Source organism: Heptranchias perlo, chromosome 6, assembly GCF_035084215.1.
Source record: "Heptranchias perlo isolate sHepPer1 chromosome 6, sHepPer1.hap1, whole genome shotgun sequence".
In the NCBI taxonomy this organism is placed as follows: domain Eukaryota; kingdom Metazoa; phylum Chordata; class Chondrichthyes; order Hexanchiformes; family Hexanchidae; genus Heptranchias; species Heptranchias perlo.
In genome coordinates, this window is record NC_090330.1 from 52,713,130 (window position 1) to 52,728,791 (window position 15,662).

Below are 15,662 nucleotides of genomic sequence, written 5' to 3' on the forward strand. Positions count from 1 at the left end.
CTCATTCCCCAGAACCAAGTCCTGCAATGCCTCCTTCCTTGTTGGGCCAGAAACGTACTGGTCAAGAAAGTTCTCCTGAACGCATTAAAAAAATTCCTCCCCCTATTTGCCCCTTATATAATTACTATCCCAGCCTATATTAGGATAATTGAAGTCCCCGTTATCATTACTCTATGGCTTTTGCACCTCTCTGTAATTTCCCTGCAAAGTTGCTCCTCTAACTCCTTCCCACTGGTTGGTGGCCTATAGAATACACCCAGTAGTGTAATGGTACCTCTATTGTTTCTTAACTCTAACCAAATAGATTCTGTCCTTGACCCCTCCAGGACATCCTCTCTCTCCCGAGCACTGCAATATTCTCCTTAATCAATACTGCCACTCATCCCCCTCGTTTCTTCCCTTCCCTATCTTTCCTGAATACCTTGTATCCAGGGATATTTAGTACCCACCCTTTTTTGAGCCAGGTCTCCGATATCACCACAACATCATATTCCCATGTGGGTAATTGTGCCTGCAGCTCTCCAGCCTTGTTTAACACACTTCGTGCGTTTACACACATGCACTGTAAACCTATCTTAGACTTCCTTGAACTCTCTTAGTCTGGTCCCATCTACTACCGTACTATTTCTTGCTCTAGCACTATCTTTCTCTCCCAATCCTTTGTGCACCTTGTTTCTCCTTTCCAATGCTACATCCTGGTGCCCATTCCCCTTCCAAATTGGTTTAAATCCCCCCCCACAGCACTAGAGAACCTCCCCGAGGACATTGGTCCCAGCTCCGTTGAGGTGCAACCTTTCCGACCTGTACAGGTCCCACCTCCCTCCCCCAGAACTGGTCCCAATGCCCCTGGAATCTAAAGCCATCTCTCCAGCCATGAATTTATCTGTTCCATCCTCCTATTTCTATACTCACTAGCACGTGGCGTCGGGAGTAATCCAGAGATTATTACTTTTGAGGTCCTGCCTGTTAATCTCTTTCCTTAAAATCTGCCTGCAGGACCTCATCCCTCTTTCAACCCATGTCGTTGGTACCGATATAGACCACGACCTCTGGCTGTTCACCCTGCCCCCTCAGAATGTTCTGCAACTGCTCAGCGACATCCTTGATCCTGGCACCAGGGAGGCAACATACCATCCTGGAATCATGTCTGCGGTCTCAGGAACACCTGTCTGCTCCCCTAACTATAGAATCCCCTATCACTATTGCTCTCCTGACCTTTCTCCTCCACCACCACCCCCCACCCCCGTACAGCTGAACCATCCATGATGCTATGTTAGAGAGCGAGATGCCCTCAGGGGACTTCTGCACTACCTGCCTGCTCCTCCTTTTCTGTCTGGTGGTCACCCAGTCCCTCTCTGCCTGCACTTCCTTAAACTGTGGGGTGACCACCTCCTGAAACGTGCTATCCATGTAGATCTCAGTCTTGCGGATGCACTGCAGTGACACCAGCTGCTGCTCAAGCTCCGAAACCCGGAGCTCCAGCTCCTCTAGCTGGCGACGCTTCCTGCACCTGTGGTTGTCCAGGACACGGGAAGCGTCCTGAAGTTCCCATATTTTATATATAATATGTCCTGGAAGTAATGTTTGGGATTTGCTTTTAGAAAGGATACATATTCGAAAAGAGACCCTTGACGCCACCAATCTTGCTGAAGCAACAGCAGTATTCGCAGTGTCTGAATAAACAGATGGAAGAGAAAAAGCAAAGAGAGAACAGAAAGAAACAGGATGACGAGTTTCTAGATCGCTTGGAACAAGTGCAGTTAGCTGAAGAGTATGTTTTATTTTATTTGTTCTTGGGATGTGGGCTACGCTGGCAAGGCAGTATTTATTGCCCATCCCTAGTTGTCCTGAGGGTATTAGTAATTAACCACATGTTCACAAGCTACTTCTACTAAAGCTGTAATTGTGTTTTAGGGGATGGTATCTCAGAGGCAGCTTGCAAAATATTGAAAACTAGTTCTGTCCTTCACTTTCTATTGACTCAATTAAAATGCTGCAGTTCATGCATTGCTGCTGACAGGTCCACACACATCAAGTTCTCAACTGTGCAATCAAGGGAAGAAGCCAAGTGGAAGGAAAAAATTGGTGGGCATATTACTTTTGTACACCTTCCAGTAGCCGACTGAACAGCAACATTGGAAGTGTCTTGAGAGCAGTTAACAAAAGGGGCGGGGGAAAAATAAATAAATGATTCAAAAATATGTTGTCATTTTCAAAAAATTTTGCTTTCACTATTGTGGTGATGATAATTATAGAATGCCTCAGACAGGTTGTTGGCTCAATTGATTCATTTCCACACTAAAAGCAACTGGGATGTTTTGCTAAGTAATGTATCTTTCCTATTCTGTACGAAGTCGCAGTCATTTATCACCCCTGTCCTTGCTAACCTCCACTGGACCCCACCCCCATTGTATTGATTTAAAAATCCTCATCCTCCTCTACAGATCTCTATATAGTCTTGCCCTATTTTACTTTTGTAACCTCTTCCAGCCCTATGTCCTACCCTGCATGCACTGCTCTTCTAACTGTGGTGTACTGTGCAGCCTGCTACATCCTCTCTACCATCACAGTAGGGCCTTCAGTCATTACGTCCGTGCACTTTTGAAATTTCTTCCATCACTATCTCTCTCTACCTTCACCTTGAAAAGCCTTATCAAAGCCAACTCTCTGACCATATCTTTGGTAAGCTTCCCTAACTCTTGTTTGGTGTCTGTTCTTTCCTGTGAGGTATCTTGAGATGTTTTGCTGCTTTAAAGGCACTAGCATGTTATTTTTGTCGTCATATATTTTTGTTTTCAGAGTTCTCAGAGAATGATATGAAGCCTTTTGGTCTGCATTTTGTTTTATGTCGAATTAAAAATTGGCCCAATTATGTTTTTCTAAGGAACATCTTTTGTTTTACAGTCTTGCTGTCCAGAGAGAACAGTATCTGAAGGAGAAGCATGAACAAACAGAGGCCTATAAGAAAGCACTGGAAATGCAGGTAAATAATTAAGAAATATATGTGTATTCATATTTGGAGCACAGTAAAAACTAGAATCATAGAATCATAGAAGTTTACAACATGGAAACAGGCCCTTCGGCCCAACATGTCCATGTCGCCCAGTTTATACCACTAAGCTAGTCCCAATTGCCTGCACTTGGCCCATATCCCTCTATACCCATCTTACCCATGTAACTGTCCAAATGCTTTTTAAAAGACAAAATTGTACCCGCCTCTACTACTGCCTCTGGCAGCTCGTCCCAGACATTCACCACCCTTTGAGTGAAAAAATTGCCCCTCTGGACCCTTTTGTATCTCTCCCCTCTCACCTTAAATCTATGCCCCCTCGTTATAGACTCCCCTACCTTTGGGAAAAGATTTTGACTATCTACCTTATCTATGCCCCTCATTATTTTATAGACTTCTATAAGATCACCCCTAAACCTCCTACTCTCCAGGGAAAAAAATCTCAGTCTATCCAACCTCTCCCTATAAGTCAAACCATCAAGTCCCGGTAGCATCCTAGTAAATCTTTTCTGCACTCTTTCTAGTTTAATAATATCCTTTCTATAATAGGGTGACCAGAACTGTACACAGTATTCCAAGTGTGGCCTTACTAATGTCTTGTACAACTTCAACAAGACATCCCAACTCCTGTATTCAATGTTCTGACCAATGAAACCAAGCATGCTAGATCTCTTTGTTCTATAACTCTCCCCAACGCCCTACCATTAACGGAGTAGGTCCTGGCCCGATTCGATCTACCAAAATGCATCACCTCACATTTATCTAAATTAAACTCCATCTGCCATTCATCGGCCCACTGGCCCAATTTATCAAGATCCCGTTGCAATCCTAGATAACCTTCTTCACTGTCCACAATGCCACCAATCTTGGTGTCATCTGCAAACTTACTAACCATGCCTCCTAAATTCTCATCCAAATCATTAATATAAATAACAAATAACAGCAGACCCAGCACCGATCCCTGAGGCACACCACTGGTCACAGGCCTCCAGTTTGAAAAACAACCCTCTACAACCACCCTCTGTCTTCTGTCGTCAATCCAATTTTGTATCCAATTGGCTACCTCGCCTTGGATCCCGTGAGATTTAACCTTGTAACAACCTACCATGCGGTACCTTGTCAAAGGCTTTGCTGAAGTCCATGTAGACCACGTCTACTGCACAGCCCTCATCTATCTTCTTGGTTACCCCTTCAAAAAACTCAATCAAATTCGTGAGACATGATTTTCCTCTCACAAAACCATGCTGACTGTTCCTAATCAGTCCCTGCCTCTCCAAATGCCTGTAGATCCTGTCTCTCAGAATACCCTCTAACACCTTACCCACTACAGATGTCTGTAGTTCCCAGGCTTTTCCCTGCTGCCCTTCTTAAACAAAGGCACAACATTTGCTACCCTCCAATCTTCAAGCACCTCACCTGTAGCGGTGGATGATTCAAATATCTCTGCTAGGGGACCCGCAATTTCCTCCCTAACCTCCCATAACGTCCTGGGATACATTTCATCAGGTCCCGGAGATTTATCTACCTTGATGCGCGTTAAGACTTCCAGCACCTCCCTCTCTGTAATATGTACACTCCTCAAGACATCACTATTTATTTCCCCAAGTTCCCTAACATCCATGCCTTTCTCAACCGTAAATACCGATGTGAAATATTCATTTAGGATCTCACCCATCTCTTGTGGTTCTGCACATAGATGACCTTGTTGATCCGTAAGAGGCCCTACTCTCTCCCTAGTTACTCTTTTGCCCTTTATGCATTTGTAGAAGCTCTTTGGATTCTCCTTTGCCTTATCTGCCAAAGCAATCTCATGTCCCCTTTTTGCTCTCCTAATTTCTCTCTCAACTCTACTCTGGCAATCTCTATACTCTTCAAGGGATCCACTTGATCCCAGCTGCCTATGCATGTCATATGTCCATGCATTAATATAAGATACATTGTAGGGGCAAATAAAGAATGTACTGCAGAAAGCAGTGCATCAGCTTTAGAGATAAATATTATCTAACTCACTGAAAAATACACCTTCCTCACACTTGCTACAGGATTTCTTCAATTGCTTTAAAACACTGTCATCAAGGTAATCTTATTTGCTCCACTTAACACAAGTAACAATATTCAAAAATGGCGATAACATGATGATCTAGATGTAAATTTTAAGTTTAGTTGTTCTTCTAAAAATGTAGTGTCACCCAGAACAATTGTCAGCAATATTGTTCTGTCCATCTACTTAATTGGAGTTACTTAGAGGCCATACACATTTACTGTGCATCTGGACCATGTGATGCCTGGAATGGACTATTTGTTGTCAGTAGGTGCCAAAAGCAAAAAGTATTAATTTGCCAATACAGCTTTCCCTCTTGATTAGCACATAACATCACCAAAATATAAATTTAATAAAGAGCATGATCAAATACAACAGAAGAAGCCAGTGCAGGAATGAGCTGACCTCACCTGATAATGTGAAGTCAGCTTATTTAAATATTTTTCTGACATTGTGGATATGTCTGTGGTGCATGGGGTGGAGGAAAGAGGAAAATGGGTTGGAATTTCAGATGCCAAGAGTCAGAAAAGGGTAGTTGGTTGTATAGTGGCCAGGGTGAGGCTGAGATTGGAGAAGGAGTGGCAAGGGTGATGCGGGCACCAGGCAGGGAATTTTTAAAAATTGGTATCTCCATCAGCGCAAATGGGTACTGTGCAACTGGAAATAACATGGAATTTTGGAATTTGTGAGAATCACATTAATTATGAGCAAAATGACAGCAGGTTATAAAAGACAACAGGATGTGACATACAGCCTCAGTGTTGAGTAAATAAAAGTACATTAATTTCCAGAAGATGGTAAAATGCTGTAATTATTATTAAGTGCTATGATCTAAAACCTGCTAACTTGCTGATCATTGAGTATTTGGCTGCAGTTAATATATCAGTTAATATGACAAAAAGCAATTGTCCACGTATGTAATAATTAGCCCTTCTCCATCTAGGCAAAAGTGAAATCACGTCAGTTACCAGCATTTGAATCTGATTCCTGTGGGCCAATCTTCGGTAAACTTGGGTCTTTTGGAAGGACTGAAGAACAAAAGCAAACTGCTCGTCACCTTTTCAAAGAGCAGCTGCAGGCTGCAGCTGATCGTAAGAAGAATGCCATTCTGAATCAACTGTATGAACAGAAAACTGAGTCAGATTTGCTGAAAAGAAACAGGAACGAGTAAGTTAAGACTTAATTTCTAGCTCTGATCTTCTGTTGTTTTGGCTTGTCTTTAATAGATAAATACGTGTGTTTACTTCTACATGAACACTGACAAATTAACAAACAAAGTTGGGACTATTGAGTTTAACTATTCTTCTGGCTAGGGGTTTGCATTTTTACTTTATCAAATGAGCCATTGGATTCAAACATTCTCCTTAAGCTGGGAGTGTGGGTAAACTGGTTGGAATTTTTCCATCTTTTGCTGCCTGTACTTGTTTGTGCTGATTGACTGACTGACTGTGTATGTCCTTGCTATGTGGCGAGGTGGAGGAATTCAGTTCTCGTGTCTCCCTCAAACAATGATGTTCTATTTAGTGTCTTGGATGAGCATTGACTGGCATGGAGCTTATTAGAGGTATGCCTGGGAAATTTGATTGCCTATTAATGGGTATGAGGTAAACATCTTTACTGGAATATTATCATATTCACGTTTTTTTGGTGTCCACTAAGATGAGGGATGATTGTACTGGAGAGCAGAAAGCCTTCCATTAATGTAACCAGGAATAACACGTTAATAGATGCAAAAAGACTGTGTCAGTGTGGTTATCCAATGTAAAATCAGAGAGGCCAACAAGGGCGAGTCAAATCTTAATATGAACATTTTGTTTCTGATGTTAAACATAGCATAAATCCAATGTCGGGTGGGGTGTCAATCTGAACAGAGTACAACTGACTTCACTGTCAGCAGGCTAGGGAGAAGAAAAGTCAGTGAGGCCACCGGTCAGTGACTTAACTAGTAATTGCAAGGACAGGATGATGCTGAGCTATATATCCCCAAGGAAATGGCCCAACAAACTGTTATTGCCTAGGATTACAGATGAACACTGGCCCGAGATACTTGTGTCCCGCAGCATAAGTCATCATCTTCAGGAAAGGAAAGAAGACAAAGGGGTTGAACCAGACTGGCGCCAACAGCTAATTGTAGGATTAATGAACCGAGTGTAGTTTTTACAAGATTTTGTATCAAATATTTAATTTTGGGTAATACTTTTAGCTGGTTACTCGGATTGTCAGCAAATCAAATTGTTAAAAATATTTCAACTTGAAAGTTTTGTAGTTGAGTGACAGCTGGAGAACGAGGCTTTAAATATATTTTGGAATGTAAAGCTCATAGGATATTACAATGGATCATTTGAAGTCTGAAGTTAGAAAAAGTAAGTTCTCTGTTCATTTATAGATTATGTTCCAAATTTCCCCTGTAAAGCACTGCTTAATAGATGCTTACAACCCAGAATTTGAGTATAATTCATAGAATAATGTGAATTTTGATATAAAGGAGGCAGTTCAGCCACTGTACCTGTGCTAATGCTACCTTCCCTAATTCTGACAAGTTCTGTGAGAGGCAATACAACAGACAATCAATTTGAAAACTGCCAAGAGTCCAATTCTATACACTCATCTTGGATGTACCAGTAAGATTCATGAACCTGACTTAAGCATAAATGTCTCGTACATCTGAACATAAGAAAGACTTGCATTTACATAGTGCCTTTCATGACCTCAGCACGTCCCAAAGCACTTTACAACTAATGAAGTACTTTTGAAGTGTAGTCACTGTTGTAATGTAGGAAACCTATTTAACCCTCAACCAACATCACTAAAAAACACATTATCTGGTCACTATCTGAACATGTGTAAAATATATTACTTATTTTATCTTGGGATTCACTTGGACTGAGAAGTTTGGTAAATATGATATCTATACAGTGAGAAGGCATTTCTCTTCAGCTATGTTACTAATGGTATTTAAATATTTTCCACAGCTTAGTAGCTGAACATAAGAAACGCTATGAAAATTTACAGAAAATGCATAAAGCTTTAGAGGAAGCGTGGGATGATAATGCAACTATGAAACGACTGAAAGATTATGAAGGAAAACAATATTCAAAGTAAGATGATGAAACTATTGCAATCAACAAAATAATACTTTAAAGCAACCTGCTCTTTGCCCATATTTGGTAATTCTACTGCCTAGAATCAATATGATGGTGTTTAATTTAAAGAGGTGCTTAAAGCTTTTACCAAGACTTGTGCAGCCAAAGAGTAAGCAGAGTGTCCCACCAGTTTTAGAAGTTCTTTAATATGTATGAAAGACCATGCAATTCAGTTGCATCAGCAATGCTTGTGAGTTGTACAACTTCCACGTATTTTTTTGAAAATATCAGATCTGTTCTGTACATTCAGATTCAAGTATTTACTTTTCTTTTATTTGTTCATGGGATGTGGGCGTCACTGGCAAGGCCAGCATTTATTGCCCATCCCTAATGGCTTTGATTATACCATTGAAAATACCATGATCGTGACACCAAGAAAAGATAATTCTGTATTAGTCTAAACTTTGATTTCCAGTAAAAAGATCCTGAAATTATATAGAGGGACCAAAAATCTGTGGCTCTTCCAGCGCACTTCCATGTAAGTGTGGTGGGCGAGCTGTAGAAGGACCCGGTCACCTTTGCCAGTTTCTGCAGGACCTTGTTTGAGAGGGCGTGGCCAAGGTAAGGAGACTCCCAGGCTAGGAGTTTCCTCCTGTCTGGCCTAGTGGAACACCAGCGGCTGATGCGTCCACTTAAAAGAGGCATAGCAGCTGCAGCAGAGGGGTTGTGGGTCCATTTAGGTCCAGACCACATCCCAGGCTCTAGGCCTGGGATGTGGTCTGGACCTCCAAAGACATTTTTGTGCTGCTGAATTTTCTTGACTCCCTTACAAAGGGGGCTGAGAGGCCACATTTTTGGAGGTTTCTGGGGGGGTGGGGGGAGTCTCAGCACCGCCACCACACCCAAAGCAGGCAGCCTTTCCCTCTTACAGGCACCTGAAGTGCTTCCCTAGTGATGTGGGTACTCATCAGCCATACTTAAACCAAGGAACCCTCCCCTGACCCCGTGTACTCTGGCATGGTTAGCGGTGCAGATACCTGGTGAGCACATCCTGGCAATAATGCTCGGAGTTTTGGCCCTGCAATGTCCAGTAGAATCCCACTAAGTTGACCACCTAAGGGACTAGTCAAAGATGGTCCAGTTTAGTATTTGTGATCCCATATCCCATGGTTTTGGGATTGTGGAAGTAATATAACAATAAGAACAAAGTTCACCTAATCACTAGGAACAGCACTGTCTGCGCTGTCCTTAGTGATTGGATAAAATAGAGCTAAAATCAGATAGGGACACAGAGAAAGAGAGACAAAGATAAGCTAGAAAAGGAACCACAACTGAAGAGAATAGCAGGTGTGAAAGAAAGAAACAGGAGTGCGAGAAAAGGGGAAAAGGTTGAATTGGAGATATAATGCAGAATATGAAACGTGTAGAAATGTTCAATGAAATGTAGAAAGGTTCAAAAATATCTTTCCAATTTCTGAAAAATATATTTCTTATACTTCACTGGCATGTGTAGATTAGCTGTAATGCACCAGGAGGATTAGCTCTAGCTGTAACATTGCTGCATGATTACCTTACAAGTGGTGCTCCCAGCATGCTACAGATGATTCTACGGGATAGATCCCACCCCGAGTGTTCGGGCAGCTGGCGAGTGGAGCATGGTGCATGATTCACCTGGTACTGTCCTAAAATGGCAATCAGAGTCCTATGCATGTCATAGGACCCCATTTTGCATATTAAAAGGGCCTATGGATGACGGGCCTCTAACCACCCAGCAGTCGGCCTTGAGGAAGATTGGGATTGGGGCAGTAAGTCATTCCCCACCATTTGCAGGGGGCTACCGTTATGTTTCCCCAGCACTTGAGTCCTCAAAATCTTCCCCTAAATTTCTACTTAAAATACATATTTTCCTGATAGGCAATCAATTTAGAGGGATTAAAAATTAGTTGTCAACTTACTGTATATCAATGAGTTGGTAAAATTAGCAGGACAAAATTGTTGGAGGGATGGTTGACTTGAGGTCCTTCTGTATTTTAAGAATCTAGTAATTGCTTATTAAGCCAAAGCCAATGCTGACTATTTTTAATTTACTTTACAGGGCTGGAGGCCTTTTTCTTCTTGATCAATGTAATAAATATCAACGTTGCTATCAGTGTAAACGACGTTTATCAAATGGTGGGGAGCCAAATATTTGGAACAACGCATTCTTTACAGTGGGAACAAATTTAACGGATTAACCTACTTCTAATAACGATGGACAGTCAAATCCCATCAAAAATAATGGAAATTCCTACATTTCTTAGGAACTGAATTAATAATGTGAACTGGTTCAGCACATTTCCCTTAGTTTGCAGTGGAACTATTGTCTATAAGGGATTATGTGTTGTACAGTTAATCACCTTGTCTCATCAAGTAGCTTTTCCACCATTTTATAATAAATCCATATTGCAACACAGGTACTTCTGCAATCATTTGTACCCTTGAGCACACTGAAGCAAACCAGACCCAAAACGATTCTGCTTTGGGATCTCCAGGTATGAAGTAAGGATTTGGATTTCTTCAACTTTTTATAGGGCAGTTTCAGTCTTCTGGAAGCATCCAATCTATGCTGAAAAGACTTGGAGCTGCACATATTTCAACCACTGAAATCTGAATTGAGGCTATTTGGGCTAATTGGCATTCAAATAAATTTTCATGCTAATTTTGACATCTAATATCTATCTAGAAACAATACATTCTCCAAATTTAGCAGTTTTACTTGGACTCAAAGTTGGCTAAGATCCAGCTCAGACTTTGGGCAGAAATCTGAACCTGTTTGGCTCAGAGTTATTAAATGGGTAGGTGCATGCATTCCATACCTAATTCCTGTACACTAAAAACATAACCAGCACTTGGCATTCTATAACCAGCTTCCATCCATGCCTTTTTTGCTCTACTTACCCCCAAAACTTCATGTGGATCAGCTGAAAGACATGATTTAATAAGAGGTAAAAAAAAATGAAAGAAATACAGGTTAACTATGTATAAGCACTATGGATAACATATATGAAAGTGGCAAAACAAAGCTATGTGCCTTATAGATGACATAGATCTGAAACTTGCGTATGTGCAAAGTTAAACAGCTTGTACATTACACTTGTTTTTGTTAACCTTTTAATGAGCCATATTTTTACATAGTGGCCAAAGTGAGCAAGGGAAAAGCCATTCTGCAGGGATATAAGCCAGCAATGGGAGGCCAAGAACAGTTGGGAAAGGAGGTATCCATTTTTTTCTTCTGCCTATAAACTCTAAAACCCATCTGAAAATATGCAGTTAGAAGCAATTTTAATTGGAATGGATGGCTGATGAATTTAACCCCGGCATAAGTCAGAATAGAACATCTTCACCTTTGGATTGTACTGAGTGCAGCGGCAACAAGTAGAGTTTTTCTCTGGCTTGACAAACAAAACAGGACTACAGTAGTCCATCACTGGGTTAATATAAGTTTTGTAAAGCACCAGAATTAACAGTAGAGCTCAGCATTCTGTAGATCTTTCACATTTTAACCAGTGTTCGACATTTGTTTGCCTGCATGCATTTCGGATATGATTGAGGGAAGGCAAGGAGCTGAATATAACTAAAAAGCTTAAATATAACTAAAATACTTATAAAGCAGAAGTAGATCAGCAACTTCATAATTACTCTTTAATGACAGTTATTTGTTAGTACTTCATAGTACTAAAAATAGTGTTGAAACAACCAATGTACAGTTCTGTTTGTATCGTACTGCACTGATTTAGTCACGACTTGTCTTTTAGATAGGGATTTAAATATTCTCCAGGAAATGGTGCTTTGGCAAAAAGAACATCACTTTTTGATGACATCTGTCAGAGATGATGATGAGGATGAGAAATAGTGTATGTAAACCACTTCCCTGATTTGGCATTGTGACCTTCGATAAAATTGCATGTCCAGTTCAGCAGCTCACCAGAAATGCCGCAACATTTAATTAGGATGGGACACTACACATTACTGAGGTTCTAGAAATGTTCATGGCTACAGCTGTGACTTTGTGCAGGGTATGGAGTAAATAATTTTGTTCACCACTCTCCTGCAAATAAGAAAAGAATACATCATGTTGGCTGCCAACATGATGATCTTTAGCATTGCTTTGGGAGGTGACAGTGAAGCAGTACTTTAGGATTCTCGTTACTCAAACAGTTGAAGACACTTAGCCAGTGGGTACTTTCAGATTACTCATCCTCTCCTGTCCTTCCCATGTTCATGTTGAAAAGGTTATTTTAATGAATTATGTTCTTCACAGATTGTTTCATTGCCATGAAGTGGTGGTTAGAAGCCATCCTAAATGGCAGAAAGCAATACAACACAAAATGCAAGACAAAAAGAGCTACTCTGGAGCTTTTATTAACATAAATCATGTAGATTAGAAACTAAAATGGAGTTTTCGAGAGCAGGATATTGTATTATGATTTTGCACTGAAAAAATACTTCTTTGCTTCTACTTTCCAAATAATAAATTGTACTGCCTCAAGTACAAAGTATTGCAAAAGCATGTTACATTATTTCTACATTATGATAGTTGTATTATTTCAATGTGACAAATTAATTATTTGTCAAGGTAGTATTATTTTGCTTGTTTTTTTAATACTTTACTTTGTCTGGATTTTGGCTTCATTTGTGAAAATCAATAAAACTCCCAATAATAAAATTAAAATGTGATTTCTGTAGATCTTAGGCATAAATCAGTATGAAAATTACAGACGAAGTCAACCTTGCACATTGGCCTCAGAACCAACAAGGATTTTGGAGTGGTTTCAAATTCCCCTGCCCTGGTATTGGATCCCGCGGGGTAGATTTTTGTGTGACCACATCCATGGGGTGGGAGGCGGGCAGAGTGAGCCTGCCACCTGCCCGATGGAAGTGGTCTGAGGCCCGAACCACTTTCATGGTCTCGCCTTATTAGTATTCCAAAAGCATGAGCAGCTCATTGATAGGAGGAGGCGGGAAATCATGAAGCTCCACTACAGAGCCTACCTGATGCAGGAAAGTCAAAAGTGGGGGGGAGGGAGGAGATCCTGATGGAGGGTTGCGGAGAGTTGGGATTGATTTTTGTGGGGCCAGGAGGAACAATGAAAGGGGGAGGGAATGGAAAATGAATGATCATGAAGGGAGAGACACATGAATGACAGTAGAGAGAAGGGAAATTGTAAGTAATGAACTGGTGAGGGACTGACAAAAGCTGGAACAATGCTTTGCCGGGGTGTTTGGTGGGGGGGGGGGGGGTGCATGGGGAGAAGGAGCTGAGAATAGGTGCAGAAGGAGACAGCGCACGTTTAAAAATCTGGCACGATAAGACTACTGAGCAGTAGCATGTATTGGGCAAATGTCTTGTTACGTCAAGTTACAGCACAGAGACAGGCCATTCAGCCCAATTGGTCTATAAGAACATAAGAAATAGGAGCAAGAGTAGGCCAAATGGCCCCTCGAGCCTGCTCCGCTATTCAATAAGATCACGGCTGATCTTCAACCTCAACTCCACTTTCCTGCCTGATCCCCATGTCCCTTGATTCCCCTAGAGTCCAAAAATCTATCTATCTCAGCCTTGAATATACTCAACGACTCAACGTCCACAGCCCTCTGGGGTAGAGAATTTCAAAGATTCACAACCCTCTGAGTGAAAATGCTGGTTGACATTTTTAAAACCCATTCCATTGTTGCTAACAGAGTAAGTGTTAGACTCCCAATACCAAGTTAATTAAAATTAATTACTTTAGCACAGACCAGGGCTTGAGCTTGAAATCTTTTGGGTCTGTATGGTTCAGGCAGCTCATTTCCCACAGGGCCATGCATGATCCATGATGCCGCCGTTTATGCTCCACACGAGCATCCTACCTCCCTACTTCTTTTAACCCTATCAGCATACCCTTCTATTCCTTTCTCCTTCATGTGCTTATCTAGCTTCCCCTTAAATGTATCTATACTTTTTGCCTCAACTACTCCTTATGGTAGCACGTTCCACATTCTTACCACTTTCCTTACATTTACAGAAAAGATAACCATATACTTGTCAAACAGACACATTTATCTATCAGAAGGTCAGAACTACACAAGGAATTAGAAAACTATCTTGTATGACAACAGTCGGTACCAGCTTTGCAAGGGGCCTCTTAGATTTCTTGTCTTGTTGACATTCTCCAGATACTGCCTATTTCAGCAAATTTCTGAAGAAACTGTCTTTAATCATAAAATGGAGTCCTCAATACAAAACGGAATCCAAATACAACTTCACATAGCATAGCTTTTCTAATACTGGTGAAGCATAGGTGGTGAAGGTATAATTTCTCTGGCAGGCTCTAGCAAGTCTGCAATGCATCTCAGGTATTAGCAGACATCCCTCTGATCATTGCTCGGTAACTCCTCATCTTGAATCTTCCTGTGGGAAAGAGGAATTCCAAAGCAATATCCACCCTGTTGGGGAAGGTTTAAACTAGAATGGCAGGGGGATGGGCACCTGAGCAGGGAGACAGAGGAGGGGGAAACAAGGGTAGAAACGGAAAAGGCAGTAGTGGAAGGCAGAGAAAACAAGGGCGAAAAACAAATAGGGCCATAGTGCAAAACAAAACTAAGATGACTAGCAATTTAAAAAAAAAACAAGTCTAAAGGCATTGTGTCTTAATACGCAGAGCGTTCGCAATAAGCTAGATGAATTAACAGCGCAGATAGATATTGACGGTTATGATATAGTTGCGATTACGGAGATATGGTTGCAGGGTGACCAAGGATGGGAACTGAACATCCAGGGGTATTCAATATTTAGGAAGGACAGGCAAAAAGGGAAAGGAGGAAGGGTAGCGTTGTTAGTAAAGGAGGAAATCAATGCAATAGTGAGGAAGGATATTGGCTCAGAAAATCACAATGTGGAATCTGTATGGGTGGAGCTAAAAAACACCAAGGGGCAGAAAACGTTGGTAGGGGCTGTCTTTCGGCCCCCAAACAGTAGTGGAGATTGTAGGGATGGGCATTAAACAGGAAATTAGAGACGCATCCAAGAAAGGTACAACTATAATCATGGGTGACTTTAATCTACATATAGATCAGTCAAACCAAATTAGCAATAATACTGTGGGGGAGGAATTCCTGGAGTGTGTACGTGATGGTTTTCTAGACCAATACGTTTGGGAACCAACTAGAGAACAGGCGATCCTAGACTAGGTATTGTGCAATGAGAAAGGATTAATTAACAATCTTGTGTGGGGTCCCTTAGGGAAGAGCGACCATAACATGATAGAATTCCTCATTAAGATGGAGAGTGAAGTAGTTGAATCCGAAACTAGGGTCCTGAATCTAAATAAAGGAAATTACGAAAGTATGAGGTGCAAGTTGGCTATGATTTACTAAAAGGGATGACGGTGGATAGGCAATGGCTAATATTTAAAGAACGTGTGCAGGAATTACAACAATTATTCATTCCTGTCTGGCGCAAAAATAAAACGGGAAAGGTGGCTCAACCATGGCTTACAAAAGAAAGTAG

The 15,662-nt window shown here is 41.2% G+C and overlaps 1 protein-coding gene across 3 annotated transcripts in view; it reads left to right on the forward strand.

The window, feature by feature from the left end:
• Positions 1-12,744, forward strand: part of LOC137322994 (coiled-coil domain-containing protein 81-like) — an 80,902-nt gene extending 68,158 nt beyond the window's left edge. For 2 of the 3 annotated variants that reach the window (XM_067986314.1, XM_067986316.1), the window contains exons 11-15: positions 1,602-1,771; positions 2,905-2,983; positions 5,995-6,218; positions 8,024-8,149; positions 10,230-12,744. In XM_067986314.1, coding sequence (XP_067842415.1) covers positions 1,602-1,771; positions 2,905-2,983; positions 5,995-6,218; positions 8,024-8,149; positions 10,230-10,368 — 738 coding nt within the window. In that variant the 3' untranslated portion in view covers positions 10,369-12,744. The remainder of the gene's footprint in view (positions 1-1,601; positions 1,772-2,904; positions 2,984-5,994; positions 6,219-8,023; positions 8,150-10,229) is intronic. The other variant, XM_067986315.1, reaches the window with a different exon arrangement.
• Positions 12,745-15,662: the final 2,918 nt, after the last annotated feature.